The 17,134-nt window shown below is 46.8% G+C and overlaps 1 protein-coding gene across 1 annotated transcript in view; it reads right to left on the reverse strand.

Annotated features, from left to right (window-relative positions):
- The window catches only part of UTP15 (UTP15 small subunit processome component), a 280,270-nt gene that overhangs the window by 32,028 nt on the left and 231,108 nt on the right, over positions 1-17,134 (reverse strand). The window contains exon 12 of the mRNA XM_069224002.1: positions 10,756-10,889. Within this exon, the coding sequence (XP_069080103.1) occupies positions 10,756-10,889 (134 nt within the window). The remainder of the gene's footprint in view (positions 1-10,755; positions 10,890-17,134) is intronic.

Genomic DNA, 17,134 nt, shown 5'->3' on the forward strand with positions numbered 1-17,134 from the left:
CTGCCACAAACCGAGACATGTTGCTGGCCCCATGGGGAGAGTGCCTTTGTCACTCTGAGGCCAGTAACAAAGCCTGCACTGGGTGGAGATGCTAACACCTCCCCCAGGCAGGAATTGTCACACCTGGCGGTGAGCCTCAAAGGCTCACCTCCTTTGTGCCAACCCAGCAGGACACTCCAGCTAGTGGAGTTGCCCGCCCCCTCCGGCCAGGCCCCACTTTTGGCGGCAAGGCCGGAGAAAATAATGAGAAAAACAAGGAGGAGTCACTGGCCAGTCAGGACAGCCCCTAAGGTGTCCTGAGCTGAAGTGACTCTAACTTTTAGAAATCCTCCATCTTGCAGATGGAGGATTCCCCCAATAGGGTTAGGATTGTGACCCCCTCCCCTTGGGAGGAGGCACAAAGAGGGTGTACCCACCCTCAGGGCTAGTAGCCATTGGCTACTAACCCCCCAGACCTAAACACGCCCTTAAATTTAGTATTTAAGGGCTACCCTGAACCCTAGAAAATTAGATTCCTGCAACAACAAGAAGAAGGACTGCCTAGCTGAAAACCCCTGCAGCGGAAGACCAGAAGACGACAACTGCCTTGGCTCCAGAAACTCACCGGCCTGTCTCCTGCCTTCCAAAGATCCTGCTCCAGCGACGCCTTCCAAAGGGACCAGCGACCTCGACATCCTCTGAGGACTGCCCCTGCTTCGAAAAGACAAGAAACTCCCGAGGACAGCGGACCTGCTCCAAGAAAAGCTGCAACGTTGTTTCCAGCAGCTTTAAAGATCCCTGCAAGCTCCCCGCAAGAAGCGTGAGACTTGCAACACTGCACCCGGCGACCCCGACTCGGCTGGTGGAGATCCGACGCCTCAGGAGGGACCCCAGGACTACTCTGATACTGTGAGTACCAAAACCTGTCCCCCCTGAGCACCCACAGCGCCGCCTGCAGAAGGAATCCCGAGGCTTCCCCTGACCGCGACTCTTTGAATCCTAAGTCCCGACACCTGGGAGAGACCCTGCACCCGCAGCCCCCAGGACCTGAAGGACCGGACTTTCACTGGAGAAGTGACCCCCAGGAGTCCCTCTCCCTTGCCCAAGTGGAGGTTTCCCCGAGGAACCCCCCCCTTGCCTGCCTGCAGCGCTGAAGAGATCCCGAGATCTCTCATAGACTAACATTGCGAACCCGACGCTTGTTTCTACACTGCACCCGGCCGCCCCCGCGCTGCTGAGGGTGAAATCTCTGTGTGGACTTGTGTCCCCCCCGGTGCCCTACAAAACCCCCCTGGTCTGCCCTCCGAAGACGCGGGTACTTACCTGCAAGCAGACCGGAACCGGGGCACCCCCTTCTCTCCATTCTAGCCTATGTGTTTTGGGCACCACTTTGAACTCTGCACCTGACCGGCCCTGAGCTGCTGGTGTGGTGACTTTGGGGTTGCTCTGAACCCCCAACGGTGGGCTACCTTGGACCAAGAACTAAGCCCTGTAAGTGTCTTACTTACCTGGTTAACCTAACAAATACTTACCTCCCCTAGGAACTGTGAAAAATTGCACTAAGTGTCCACTTTTAAAACAGCTATTTGTCCATAACTTGAAAAGTATACATGCAATTTTGATGATTTGAAGTTCCTAAAGTACTTACCTGCAATACCTTTCGAATGAGATATTACATGTAGAATTTGAACCTGTGGTTCTTAAAATAAACTAAGAAAAGATATTTTTCTCTATAAAAACCTATTGGCTGGATTTGTCTCTGAGTGTGTGTACCTCATTTATTGTCTTGTGTATGTGCAACAAATGCTTAACACTACTCCTTGGATAAGCCTACTGCTCGACCACACTACCACAAAATAGAGCATTAGTATTATCTATTTTTACCACTATTTTACCTCTAAGGGGAACCCTTGGACTCTGTGCATGCTATTCCTTACTTTGAAATAGCACATACAGAGCCAACTTCCTACAGGCACCACACAGGGAACACATACATATAGGCCACAAACTTATGAGCACTGGGGTCCTGACTAGCAGGGTCCCAGTGACACATAACAAACATACTGAAAACATAGGGTTTTCACTATGAGCACTGGGCCCTGGCTGGCAGGATCCCAGTGAGACAGTGAAAACACCCTGACATACACTCACAAACAGGCCTAAAGTGGGGGTAACAAGGCTAGAAAGAGGCTACTTTCTCACACAACCCCCCCCAAACGAAGGACAATAAGGCTAACCTTGGCCAGTTGAGACTTTATTGTCTAAGTGGTGATAAGTAGAGAGTAGCTCTGCAATAGACTGGTTACTCCCTTTATCATCCACTATATGGTTACTTCCCTGTGGGGATGTAAACCACCCTGTTTGAAGTTTTTTTAGCAAAGCAACAATGTGAAGATGTATTTTCAGAGTTTTTATCAGTAAGTTTTAGTTTAGAGCAGTGGGAATTGTCCACTGAACCTATTTGTAGTGATGGAAATGCCAGACAGGGATGCTGTCTCAGTAAAGCCATAGCTGGGCAAAAACTTTGTCCATATGGCTGGAAGAGAGAACAGGGATGCTGTTTCTCTTGGGTTGGAGCAGGGCAGGGATGCTGTCCTATCAGCTCCACACTAGGGCAGGGATGCTGTCCTAAGTGTTGTGAGGCAGTGCAGAGTTTCTGCACTAAAGTTTCTCTGGGAGGGTTGGAGGGATGCTCCATGTTAACTAAAATGGTGCTCTTTTTCTCACCAATGTTAGTTATCCCACAGAGAGGTACTTCTAAACTAGGGAGTACAGCTTTGCCAGCTGATGCTTCCCTTGGAACAGGTGCCACCCCAGGAGAGGTTTCTCCCACCACAGGAATGGTATCCTGAATGGCAGGGTGGTTAGGGGATCCTGTGATACCCTTTTTACCTGTTGATGGAGAGGGATCCTCAGTTTTCAGGCCTTCTCTCCTTTGCTTTTTCATTTCAGTAGAAATGAGAGGGAACAATTCCTCTGGGATGCCCAGCATGGCTGCATGGGCATAAAACTCTACATCAGCCCAACCTGAGGCCTCTAGGTCATTACCTAAGAGACAGTCTACAGGTAAGCTAGGTGATACCACCACCTGCTTAGGGCCAGTAACTCCACCCCAACTAAACTGAATTATAGCTGAGGGAAGAAACTTAGTGGAGTTATGGACATCAATAATCTTATACTGTTGTCCAATGATGTGTTGTTCAGGAGGCACTAGGTTTTCAGTCACCAAAGTGATACTGGCACCTGTGTCCCTGTAGGCCAAGGCCTCAACACCATTTATTGAAACTGTCTGCCTGTACTTATCCATTGTAAGGGGACAAGCAGCCAGTGTGGCAAGGCCAATGCCACTAGGTGTGACAGAAACTGTCTTGGGACTGACTACCCCAGTTTCTATTATGGATCCATAAGTGAACCCAACTACACCCTTAACTTGACTGTTGCCAGCAGTCCCACCACTAGTACCACTACTGCTAGGGGCACTAGAGCTTGATGTATTAGTGGTGGTAGGCTCAGGGGGTTTACCTGGACAGGACTTATCCCCCCTGGCCTATGGCCTCTGTTTTTACACACAAAGCACCAAGGCTTTTTAATGTGTGCAGGTTGAGAAGAAGAGGAAGAATTAGTTTTATCCCCACCCTCTGAAGAGTGTTTAAGATTTGAAGTGGGATCTTTGGTTTTACCCTTATCCCCATGATTATCTTGAGATTTTTCACCATCTTTCTTCTTATTGCCATCTTTGTCACCCCCTGTATGAACTTTTCTGTTCACCCTTGTTCTGACCCATTTGTCTGCCTTCTTTCCCAATTCTTGGGGAGAGGTCAGATCAGAGTCTACCAGGTACTGGTGCAACAAATCAGACACACAATTATTAAGAATATGCTCTCTCAGGATCAAGTTATACAGGCTGTCATAATCAGAAACTTTACTGCCATGTAACCACCCCTCCAAGGCCTTCACTGAATGGTCAATGAAATCAACCCAGTCTTGTGAAGACTCCTTTTTGGTCTCTCTGAACTTTATCCTGTATTGTTCAGTGGTTAAGCCATAACCATCCAGGAGTGCATTCTTAAGAACTTTGTAATCATTGGCTTCACTTTCTTTCACAGTAAGGAGCCTATCCCTACCTTTTCCACTAAATGATAGCCATAGGATAGCAGCCCACTGCCTTTGAGGGACATCCTGTACAACACAGGCCCTCTCAAGTGCAGCAAACCACTTGTTAATGTCATCCCCCTCCTTATAAGGGGGAACTATCTTGTGCAGATTCCTGGAATCATGCTCTTTTGCAGGATGACTATGGGGAATACTGCTGCTGCCACCATGGGTTTCTAAACCCAACTTCTGTCTTTCCTTCTCTAGTTCTAAAGACTGTCTATCCAAATCCAGCTGTTGCTTTTTAAGCTTCAGTCTGGTTTGTTCCACCCTCAACTTATTGAGTTCCGTTTCTAACAATCTGTCATCAGGGTTGGTGGGAGGGACATTCCTAGATACAGAGGTATGATGGGAATGAACAGAAGGAGACCTGTCCCTTACAGAGGGCACCCTAACAGCTTGGCTAACAGAAACATCAGTACCACTGTGGTGAGAATAAATGCTTTTGCTATGATGTGAGACAACACTATTTGTATGGTGTGACTCCACATCATTACCAACTATGCTAGACTGTCTAGTAATGGGCAGGCTAGGAAGTTTCTTTCCTGAATCTTTTCCTGGGGGAGTCCCTGGATCAGATTGGGAACCATTAGCTACTTTTTCAACAGATGGGGCACTTCTTGCCTTATCTTGTTCTCTAAGCATGTTAAGTAACAATTCCAAGGAAGGATTCTTCCCTACACTCAAACCTCTCTCTATGCAGAGACTCCTTGCTCCTTTCCAGCTAAGGTGATCATATGCAAGTTTGGACAGATCAACATTTTGGCCTGTGCCAGACATTTTTAGAGAAAGTTAAAGTGATAGAAAAAGTGAAAAAAGTTTGTCAGAGCTTTTAGAAAGACTGAGGAAAAAAAAACTTTAAAACTTTTTAGAACTTTTTAGAAAGTTAGAAGTACTTTTCAGCACTTAGAAAAGAGTGAAAAGAGGAAATGCAAAACTTGTTGGTTATGTGTATATACACTGAACTTGTTTTGTATATTTTTCTCTTATGAAAAGTACAATGACAAGAGTGGTAAGCAGCCTCAAAGCACTTATCCCACCGCTGCACAACCAATGTAGGAGGCTGGACTGGCTTGTAGTGAGTACCAAGGGGTACTTGCACCTTGCACCAGGCCCAGTTATCCCTTATTAGTGTATAGGGTGTCTAGCAGCATAGGCTGATAGATAATGGTAGCTTAGCAGAGCAGCTTAGGCTGAACTAGGAGACGTGTGAAGCTACTACAGTACCACTTAGTGTCATATGCACAATATCATAAGAAAACACAATACACAGTTATACTAAAAATAAAGGTACTTTATTTTTATGACAATATGCCAAAGTATCTCAGAGTGTACCCTCAGTGAGAGGATAGGAAATATACACAAGATATATATACACAATAGCAAAAACATGCAGTATAGTCTTAGAAAACAGTGCAAACAATGTATAGTTACAATAGGATGCAATGGGGACACATAGGGATAGGGGCAACACAAACCATATACTCCAAAAGTGGAATGCTAACCACGAATGGACCCCAAACCTATGTGACCTTGTAGAGGGTCACTGGGACTATTAGAAAATAGTGAGGGTTAGAAAAATAGCCCACCCCAAGACCCTGAAAAGTGAGTGCAAAGTGCACTAAAGTTCCCCAAAGGACAAAGAAGTCGTGATAGGGGAATAAGGCAGGAAAGACACAAACCAACAATGCAACAATGCTGGATTTCCAATCTGGGGTACCTGTGGAACAAGGGGACCAAGTCCAAAAGTCACAAGCAAGGCGGAGATGGGCAGATGCCCATGAAATGCCAGCTGCGGGTGCAAAGAAGCTTCTACTGGACAGAAGAAGCTGCGGTTTCTGCAGGAACGCAAAGGGCTAGAGACTTCCCCTTTGGAGGACGGATCCCTCTCGCCTTGTAGAGTCGTGCAGAAGTGTTTTCCCGCCGAAAGAACGCCGACAAGCCTTGCTAGCTGCAAATCGTGCGGTAAGCGTTTTTGGATGCTGCTGTGGCCCAGGAGGGACCAGGAGGTCGCAAATTGGACCAGGAGGTAGAGGGGACGTCGAGCAAGACAAGGAGCCCTCTTAGCAGCAGGTAGCACCCGGAGAAGTGCCAGAAACAGGCACTACGAGGATGCGTGAAACGGTGCTCACCCGAAGTTACACAAAGGAGTCCCACGTCGCCGGAGACCAACTTAGAAAGTCGTGCAATGCAGGTTAGAGTGCCGTGGACCCAGGCTTGGCTGTGCACAAAGGATTTCCGCCGGAAGTGCACAGGGGCCGGAGTAGCTGCAAAAGTCGCGGTTCCCAGCAATGCAGTCTAGCGAGGTGAGGCAAGGACTTACCTCCACCAAACTTGGACTGAAGAGTCACTGGACTGTGGGAGTCACTTGGACAGAGTTGCTGGATTCGAGGGACCTTGCTCGTCGTGCTGAGAGGAGACCCAAGGGACCGGTAATGCAGCTTTTTGGTGCCTGTGGTTGCAGGGGGACGATTCCGTCGACCCACGGGAGATTTCTTCGGAGCTTCTAGTGCGGAGAGGAGGCAGACTACCCCCACAGCATGCACCACCAGGAAAACAGTCGAGAAGGCGGCAGGATCAGCGTTACAGAGTTGCAGTAGTCGTCTTTGCTACTATGTTGCAGTTTTGCAGGCTTCCAGCGTGGTCAGCAGTCGATTCCTTGGCAGAAGGTGAAGAGAGAGATGCAGAGGAACTCGGATGAGCTCTTGCATTCGTTATCTAAAGTTTCCCCAGAGACAGAGACCCTAAATAGCCAGAAAAGAGGGTTTGGCTACCTAGGAGAGAGGATAGGCTAGCAACACCTAAAGGAGCCTATCAGAAGGAGTCTCTGACGTCACCTGGTGGCACTGGCCACTCAGAGCAGTCCAGTGTGCCAGCAGCACCTCTGTTTCCAAGATGGCAGAGGTCTGGAGCACACTGGAGGAGCTCTGGACACCTCCCAGGGGAGGTGCAGGTCAGGGGAGTGGTCACTCCCCTTTCCTTTGTCCAGTTTCGTGCCAGAGCAGGGCTAAGGGGTCCCTGAACCGGTGTAGACTGGCTTATGCAGAAATGGGCAACAAAAGTGCCCATGAAAGCATTTCCAGAGGCTGGGGGAGGCTACTCCTCCCCTGCCTTCACACCATTTTCCAAAGGGAGAGGGTGTAACACCCTCTCTCAGAGGAAGTTCTTTGTTCTGCCATCCTGGGCCAGGCCTGGCTGGACCCCAGGAGGGCAGATGCCTGTCTGAGGGGTTGGCAGCAGCAGCAGCTGCAGTGAAACCCCAGGAAAGGCAGTTTGGCAGTACCAGGGTCTGTGCTACAGACCACTGGGATCATGGGATTGTGCCAACTATGCCAGGGTGGTATAGAGGGGGCAATTCCATGATCATAGACATGTTACATGGCCATATTCGGAGTTACCATTGTGAAGCTACATATAGGTAGTGACCTATATGTAGTGCACGCGTGTAATGGTGTCCCCGCACTCACAAAGTCCGGGGAATTGGCCCTGAACAATGTGGGGGCACCTTGGCTAGTGCCAGGGTGCCCTCACACTAAGTAACTTTGCACCTAACCTTTACCAGGTAAAGGTTAGACATATAGGTGACTTATAAGTTACTTAAGTGCAGTGTAAAATGGCTGTGAAATTACGTGGACGTTATTTCACTCAGGCTGCAGTGGCAGGCCTGTGTAAGAATTGTCAGAGCTCCCTATGGGTGGCAAAAGAAATGCTGCAGCCCATAGGGATCTCCCGGAACCCCAATACCCTGGGTACCTCAGTACCATATACTAGGGAATTATAAGGGTGTTCCAGTAAGCCAATGTAAATTGGTAAAATTGGTCACTAGCCTGTTAGTGACAATTTGGAAAGAAATGAGAGAGCATAACCACTGAGGTTCTGGTTAGCAGAGCCTCAGTGAGACAGTTAGGCACCACACAGGGAACACATACATATAGGCCACAAACTTATGAGCACTGGGGTCCTGACTAGCAGGGTCCCAGTGACACATAACAAACATACTGAAAACATAGGGTTTTCACTATGAGCACTGGGCCCTGGCTGGCAGGATCCCAGTGAGACAGTGAAAACACCCTGACATACACTCACAAACAGGCCTAAAGTGGGGGTAACAAGGCTAGAAAGAGGCTACTTTCTCACAGTTACTCATTTCCTATTCTATTCATATTAGTTCTTCCTCTACATACGTTATCCTTTTTTGATTTTTGAGGTAAATTATCCAGTTCTATACAATATCCATGTTTTATAATGTTTAATACCTACGTGTCTGACGTTTTGTTTTCCGACTCCTTGAAACAACCTCTAAGTCCGTCCCCTGCTGCTCTAAAGTGTCGGGGTTTCCCCCTTAAGAGTCCTCTGTTTGATGTTCCAGGTCTCCTTGTGGCTTGGCTCCTTCTTCCTCTGTATCGAAAGGGGTATTTTCCTTGTGTTGGGTTTTGCCACTGCAGACTTGCTTTTTGTGCACCTCCTCCCTGGATGGACTGTCCTTGCTGTGGGTATTGGCTGGAAGCCAGAACTTCATATCGGTCTTCTACTAAACAGTGTGCCTCGCCGAGGCTCCAATCTCCTTTGCTGTTCCAACGTCTTTTACATTTGTTGCAATGACTTGTTTATTGCAGTTCCAGACGGGGTCTATCTGGCGAAGGGCACATTGAGGATGGATACAGGTACTCCTGGTTTAAAGCCTGATAACCCTTAACTGGGCATGGCATCTCAGTGTGATGCCTGTGCACATCTGCTTTCTAGTTATATCAGTGGCGTTGAGAGAGGAGTTGATGCATGTGCTTGAGACGCTTTTGCCCTCATGTATAACTGCTTTTACCCTCTTCTTCTATTTGTTAAACAGATTATGCATGAAATCTCCGATCTCCCATTGTTGGTGTCAATATTTGCTGTGCAGGTCATTTAAGTTTGGCATGCACTATTAGGTGATTGCTGATTCCTTCCTGCCCATTGGCTCTAGCCCTTTGTTTTACCTGGTGGTGGCCCTGCCAGCTCCTGGTTGTTCTTCCTCTTTCTGGCTCTAGATACAATTGAGAAGTCAGCTGGTGCACTATCTTTGATGTAAAATAGGGTACTGTCAGGCTTATATTTCTCCTACCCTCCTGCAGTGACCGCCTGCTGGTTCTTTAAATACCTCCTTACTTTGATTTATGATGCTATGGAGCATGGGCAGAACTGAGTTGTTCTTCTGCAAGAAGCCTGTTCTTTTTCCAACTGTACCTAGCATATGTCTGCTGTCCTCCTGACCACTATATATTGTACAATGATAGGCCATCAGGGGATATGGTCTTGATGGGTATGAGTTGAGTTTCTCTTCGGGAGAGTCAGCCTCCAGGTCCTGCCCTATAACCTCCTCACTATGCAAGCTGTTCTCTAGCATAGGCTACTCACACTCAAAATTCTTCCTGCGCTTACTGCGTCACTGGGGGCTTTAATTCTATGGATGTTTTCTCCTGTTCTGAAGGGAAACCGAAATTACTTCAGAGAGTCATCAGACTGCTTCTTCTGCAGCAGATCCCTATTCTCCCTGATGCTCCTCTAATTCATCGGAGACACTGTCCTTGTCTGACAGCCCCACATCCTTATGGGACACTAGTTTTGCTTGGGCCAAGGCTTAGTGTGGCCACCTCCGTTTCTTCCTTACTTTGAAGGTTCTCTTACGCACTTTACATCCATATGACCTATGGCCTTTATATAAGTCAGGTTGTGGTTGCAATTGAGGCAAAATCTAAATCAAGTATTTTACATAAAACAAAGTATTTTACATAACTACCCAAAGCTAATTAAAGGAGGCCTTTATCTTCTGCATTTTTTTCGGTCTGTTCATCTATTTTTCGATGTCTGCAGTTTCGTCTTTGATTTTCTTGCGTTGATCCAGGTCTCTGCACCACTGCTTCCTCAACGTTCCTTGACCTGCGGCACTAGACCTTGCTTCCAAACCAAAGGGCAGCAAAAACCTAACCTGACAATGGCAAACAGGCATTTTGTGGGTTTACGTTCAGTGTGATAGGGGACTGGTCCTGCAAACCTATAGTGGAAGCCCAACTGGAAAAAAATAGAGTGGTATAAGAAACAGTTCCTGTTGTGGACCCACCTGCTATTTGGTGGAATAATAGACCGCATGCAATTCCAGAAAAAGATTTACACTGCAAAAATGCTAACTTCTGGACTGCCTACCTGAAAAACAATAAAAGAAAAAGACCTGAATTCTAAAAGACTGGTCTTTACCCCTATGTGAGCATGTTGTTGTAGGTTTGGGGGGTTCGGGTGACGTATTATTGTTGATGGACATTATTTTTGAGCCATTTTGAAAACTGATGGGGAAGAAAAAGCGGTCACACAAACACTTGAAAGAGCAGGAGGAGTTCTAATGCATGTGGAGGCAGATCAAAGGGGTGCAGCACAAGGGGGCACACGGTAGATGGGAGACAAAAGTTAACGGAGTGGTACTATCGAGCAGAAGAGGTACCTCAGCAGGAAGCTGGAAAGACCCATTGCTACAAATTATCTGCAAGCTTCTGGGAGGAAGAAATAGGAAGTGCAAGATCCAAAGGCCTATATTTAATTTAGTCTTAATGCCCAAATGACAATACTTTTTTGCACACTCAATGAATAAACTCTTACCTTAGCAAGAAACCAAGTAACAAGCTGAGCTGTTTTTCATCCCTTCCTGCAAGGGCATTTTTTAGTGTCCCCCTGCGGTTTAATTCCTGCATTACTGCCACTGTCACTTCTGGCTTCCTCACTCGTACACTGGGCTGTTAAAATACATCAAATATTACTAAAAAAGAAAGCAGTAATGCAACTCAAACTCACTACCTGGTTCTCACACTAGAGGTGTACAGTTAAAAGCAACATCTGCCATTTAATATTCTGTATTTTTCTGTATTTTTGCATTTGATGAGATTTGTTTACTATATGCTAAAAACATTTACCTGAAAAATGTACAAGGGCACAAGCAGGTTAACGATGTTAAAGAACAAAGTAACATACTTTAAATCACTAAACGATTAGAATGGAAGCACAAGCAATGTTAGGAGACACTTGCAGGCAGCAGTGGTTTGTAATGGGTGTAGGAAGTTGGCTCTGTATGCACTATTTCAAAGTAAGGAATAGTATGCACAGAGTCCAAGGGTTCCCCTTAGAGGTAAGATAGTGGCAAAAAGAGATAATACTAATGCTCTATTTTGTGGTAGTGTGGTCGAGCAGTAGGCTTATCAAAGGAGTAGTGTTAAGCATTTGCTGCACATACACACAGGCAATAAATGAGGAACACACACTCAGAGACAAATCCAGCCAATAGGTTTTGTTATAGAAAAATATCTTCTCTTAGTTTATTTTAAGAACCACAGGTTCAAATTCTACATGTAATATCTCATTTGAAAGGTATTGCAGGTAAGTACTTTAGGAACTTTGAATCATTACATTAGCATGTATACTTTTTACATAAAACACAATAAGCGGTTTTAAAAGTGGACACTTAGTGCAATTTTCACAGTTCCTGGGGGAGGTAAGTTTTTGTTAGGTTTGTCAGGTAAGTAAATCACTTACAAGTCTCAGGTTTGGGTCCAAGGTAGCCCACCGTTGGGGGTTCAGAGCAACCCCAAAGTTACCACACCAGCAGCTCAGGGCCGGTCAGGTGCAGAGGTCAAAGAGGTGCCCAAAACGCATAGGCTTCAATGGAGAGAAGGGGGTGCCCCGGTTCCGGTCTGCCAGCAGGTAAGTACCCGCGTCTTCGGAGGGCAGACCAGGGGGGTTTTGTAGGGCACCGGGGGGGGGACACAAGTCCACACAAAAAGTACACCCTCAGCGGCACTGGGGCGGCCGGGTGCAGTGTAGAAACAAGCGTCGGGTTTTCAATGGAAATCAATGAGAGATCAAGGGATCTCTTCAGCGTTGCAGGCAGGCAAGGGGGGGGCTCCTCGGGGTAGGCACCACCTGGGCAAGGGAGAGGGCCTCCTGGGGGTCACTCCTGCACAGAAGTTCCGATCCTTCAGGTGCTGGGGGCTGCGGGTGCAGGGTCTTTTCCAGCCGTCGGGAAATGGAGTTTAGACAGTCGCGGTCAGGGGAAGCCTGGGGATTCCCTCTGCAGGCGTCGCTGTGGGGGTTCAGGGGGGACAACTTTGGTTACTCACAGTCGTAGAGTCGCAGGAGGGTCCTCCTTGAAGCGTTGTTTCTCCACCAGTCGAGTCGGGGTCGCCGGGTGCAGTGTTGCAAGTCTCACGCTACTTGCGGGGAGTTGCAGGGGTCTTTAAATCTGCTACTTGAAGCAAAGTTGCAGTTCTTTTGGAGCAGGGCCGCTGTCCTCGGGAGTTTCTTGTCTTTCTCGAAGTCGGGCAGTCCTCAGAGGTTTCAGAGGTCGCTGGTCCCTTGGAAAGCGTCGCTGGAGCAGGTTTCTTTAGAAGGCAGGAGACAGGCCGGTAGGACTGGGGCCAAAGCAGTTGGTGTCTTCTGTTCTTCCTCTGCAGGGGTTTTTCAGCTCAGCAGTCTTCTTCTTCAGGTAAGTTGCAGGAATCTAAATTCTTAGGTTCAGGGGAGCCCTTAAATACTAAATTTAAGGGCGTGTTTAGGTCTGGGGGGTTAGTAGCCAATGGCTACTAGCCCTGAGGGTGGGTACACCCTCTTTGTGCCTCCTCCCAAGGGGAGGAGGTCACATCCCTAATCCTATTGGGGAATCCTCCATCTGCAAGATGGAGGATTTCTAAAAGTCAGAGTCCCCTCAGCTCAGGACACCTTAGGGGCGGTCCTGACTGGCCAGTGACTCCTCCTTGTTATTCTCATTATTTCTCCTGGACTTGCCGCCAAAAGTGGGGCTGTGTCCAGGGGGCGGGCATCTCCACTAGCTGGAGTGCCCTGGGGCATTGTAACACGAAGCTTGAGCCTTTGAAGCTCACTGCTAGGTGTTACAGTTCCTGCAGGGGGGAGGTGTGAAGCACCTCCACCCAGAGCAGGCTTTGTTTCTGTCCTCAGAGAGCACAAAGGCTCTCACCGCATGAGGTCAGACACTCGTCTCTCAGCAGCAGGCTGGCACAGACCAGTCAGTCCTGCACTGAACAATTGGGTAAAATACAGGGGGTATCTCTAAGATGCCCTCTGTGTGCATTTTTTAATAAATCCAACACTGGCATCAGTGTGGGTTTATTATTCTGAGAAGTTTGATACTAAACTTCCCAGTATTCAGTGTAGCCATTATGGAGCTGTGGAGTTCGTTTTTGACAGACTCCCAGCCCATATACTCTTATGGCTACCCTGCACTTACAATGTCTAAGGTTTTGCTTAGACACTGTAGGGGCATAGTGCTCATGCACATATGCCCTCACCTATGGTATAGTGCACCCTGCCTTAGGGCTGTAAGGCCTACTAGAGGGGTGACTTACCTATGCCACAGGCAGTGGGAGGTTGGCATGGCACCCTGAGGGGAGTGCCATGTCGACTTAGTCATTTTCTCCCCATCAGCACACACAAGCTGGCAAGCAGTGTGTCTGTGCTGAGTGAGGGGTCCCTAGGGTGGCATAAGACATGCTGCAACCCTTAGAGACCTTCCCTGGCATCAGGGCCCTTGGTACCAGGGGTACCAGTTACAAGGGACTTACCTAGGTGCCAGGGTTGTGCCAATTGTGGAAACAATGGTACATTTTAGGTGAAAGAACACTGGTGCTGGGGCCTGGTTAGCAGGGTCCCAGCACACTTCTCAGTTAAGTCAGCATCAGTATCAGGCAAAAAGTGGGGGGTAACTGCAACAGGGAGCCATTTCTTTACAATGGGTGTATAAGGAGAGCAGGAGGAACAGTTCAGAAATTTCTGTTGAGGCTTTTTCAACGCCCGGTAGATGGGTTTGGGTAGTTTATGCAGATCTTTGATATGTGACCGTTTAATTTCTGGATGTGGAAAGCTTTATTGTTCTAGAAGAATGAAGATGTGTATCCTCTACATTGAAGTTTAATATCATAAAATTGTTGGTTGAATTATACTGCAGGGCAGAATCAAAGGCTTCAGGAAAGAGGGCTGGTAATTTTACAGTCTCTGTTGTCATTCCTTGCCTATTGTTAACTTCTCTTTAACATTAGGACAAAGTGTGAACTTCTAAGAACATACACAAAAATGTCCACTCTGTAGGCATACGTTTTTGTTAATGGATGCGACCATTACAATATGGCCTCTTACATGATTACTCTTTGCAAAGGACATTTAATATAAAAATGTGGGTAGAATGGACACATTTTGTGCCTTGTTAGTTTAGTCTTGCAGACGTCTTAGTGTCGCCAAACCGTGTGTGTCAGTGATCAAACAGCATATACACTCCAGGATTTGACTATTAACCCCTCGGGTGCCCAGGACATAACGGTTATGTCCTGCACCTGGCCCTCAGGGGAATTGCTGGTGCTCCCCCCGAGGGCCTCCCTCCCACCCCCGGGCAGGGCTGGAAGGGGAATCGCATCAATCTGTGTTGCATTGTTTTCAACACCTTCTACTGGTTCAATTTCTATTAATAGTAGGTTAAAGCAGCACTGGAGATAAAGGCAGAATCCACTCTAGCACATTTAGCTGTATTGTAATGGTTCTCAGGACCAGCAGACCTGTACAATTGGGCAATGGAGCAGCCAATAGTGATCACTGTTGGCTTAGTCTTTTGGAATGGTGTGTGACAGGATGCCTCTGAAGGACGTAGGAGTTCCTTGTTAACCAGGGATGAGCCCATCTCTATTTCAATATTAACATTAATTTGAATTGCATTTTTTAAACAAGTACGACGAGTGCAACAGCCCAAACTATTTACTCAGTAAAGATGCCCATTTAGACATTGGTGTCATCTGCATGCTGCTGGAATTGCATGCCAATGCTGGATTACATTTCCTAATGACTGTACAGAATGGTGGTTAAGGATCAACCTTTTGAACGCTGCACTGCAGGTTCCCTGCCATGCTTACTGTTGGCCCAACATGCAAATGAAGTGCCACACTCTGATGGTAGAACTTTCCTAGCAGCTGAGCTGGAAACATATGTAAAGATGACTATATCCAATGTAACCATGTTTTGATTTAGTATACTAGGGGTGGTGAATTCAGTGGTAGCAAGTGTGAGGCCCTGTCAGGGTGTCTCATCTTTAGAAAGCAGGCTGAGCCTTAAGGTAGGGCGCCATGAGCATTTGCAGCGTTAATAAGAAATTACTAAAGATTAGGAATTTGAATTGACAGTTTGGGGAGGATGAAGGGAAAAGATTATGTTACTTCCCCTGTAAGCATTTATTTGTGGCATGTAGTGCTGTAACATGCTCTGCATACTTCTGCCATCTAGTGCTGGGTCCGGATGTATGCAAGTTGTTTTTCTTTCATCGACTCCATTGTTAGATTGTTTTCCAGCAGTCGGGTGAGAATGGAGTGTGTAGAGTGTCTAGGAAAGATGTCCATGCAAATAACGTATAATAAAATACTACAACCGCCATGGGAGCCCAGGGAGGAGGGCATGTGCATGTGAATCTACAGCACTACATGCCACAAACAGATACTTACAAGGTAAGTAACTTAATCTTTTCCATGGCATATGTGGCTGTAGATACACATGCTCTGCATAGACTGTAAAGCAGTGCCCTCCAGAAAGTGGGGGCTAAGCCGTGGGTGATGCAGTTGTTTGAAGAAAAAAAAAAAAAAAAGGTACTGCCTGTCTCAGATTTACCTGTTGTCATGCTAGTACATCCACACAATAGTGTTTAGTGAATGTGCCTTAATCACAGGTATCCTGAACAGTGATAAGCGGTATCGATTTTGTTGATATGCAGCTATCGCTGCAAGGTGATGTCGAATTACTGTCTAAGCTAACCCACAAGTGTGTAAATGAATTGTAGGCTTATGTGCTTTTTTGAGAATCTTCATAGATTCTGTAGGTAATTTAAAATATCCAAATCAGGAGCCAAATCGCAAAACTGAGATCTTTGGGACTTGGGGGCCTGATTTCTCCATGGTTCTGAGCGTGAAGGTCCAGATGTATGGAAAACGTCTTGTGAGAACTACTGACCGTTCGAGTAAGGCTGTGAACCAAGATTGACGTGCCCAAGTGGGAGCTTATAGAATGAGCGTGAGAGAGGTGTGCCTGAGCTTCTTCACAACAAATGGAAAAAGAGGGAGAGGTGAAAAAGCGTGGGCAAATATCACTGACCTCTTCATCAACAGAGCATTGCCCTTCAATTGTGGGTGTGGGAGTCTGGAGGCAATGTTTGGGCTTTGTGCGTTTTCAGTTACGAACAAGGTCTATTTGTGGAAACCTCCACCATTGGCTAACCCGTGGGTGTTGCAGTTGTTTGAAAAAAAGAGTACGAAGTATTGCCTGTCCAACATTTGCCTGTTTTCGTGCTAGTAAATCCAAACAATAGAGTTTAGTGAGTGTGTGTAGATTTGACATAGTGGCTGCTTCACAAATTGTGCTCCACGAGGTGTGGGTAACGTTCTTTTGGCTTTAGCATAACAGGTCTGGATACATTTAATTTTCCATCCTAAGATACCTGCTTTAGATTTAGCCTTCCCCTTGTGTGGAGGTGAGAAAGCAACAAAGAGTTGTTTGGTTTTGCGAACCCTTCAGTTCTATCAACATAATACATTAATGCCCTTTTAACATCTAAAGTGCGTAGAACTCTTTCTGCAACTGATTCAGGTTGTGGGAAGAAAACCGTTAACTCATCCAATTGATTTAGGTGAAAAGTAGAGACAACCTTTGGAAGAAATTCAAGATTGCTACATAGGACTACCTATCTTTATGAATTTGGAAGAAGGGTTCCTCTAATGCATGGGTACTCGCAAACATTTTCCCAGGGGCCAAAAAGTTTGGTCTGTGACATGCCTGGGGGCCGCATTGATTCCAGGGCAGTGGCGGTCGGATGTGGTGGCTTGGGGGATTGGTGCCAAGGTAGGTGTAGAAGAAGCAAATGATATACATCTAGTGGCTGAAATAAACAATGGGAACCCAGAAAACCTGGAATTGATCCCAGCTTACACACTTTTTCAAATTGTGT

The sequence above is a fragment of the Pleurodeles waltl genome, chromosome 1_1, assembly GCF_031143425.1.
Source record: "Pleurodeles waltl isolate 20211129_DDA chromosome 1_1, aPleWal1.hap1.20221129, whole genome shotgun sequence".
NCBI classification, from domain to species: Eukaryota; Metazoa; Chordata; class Amphibia; order Caudata; family Salamandridae; genus Pleurodeles; species Pleurodeles waltl.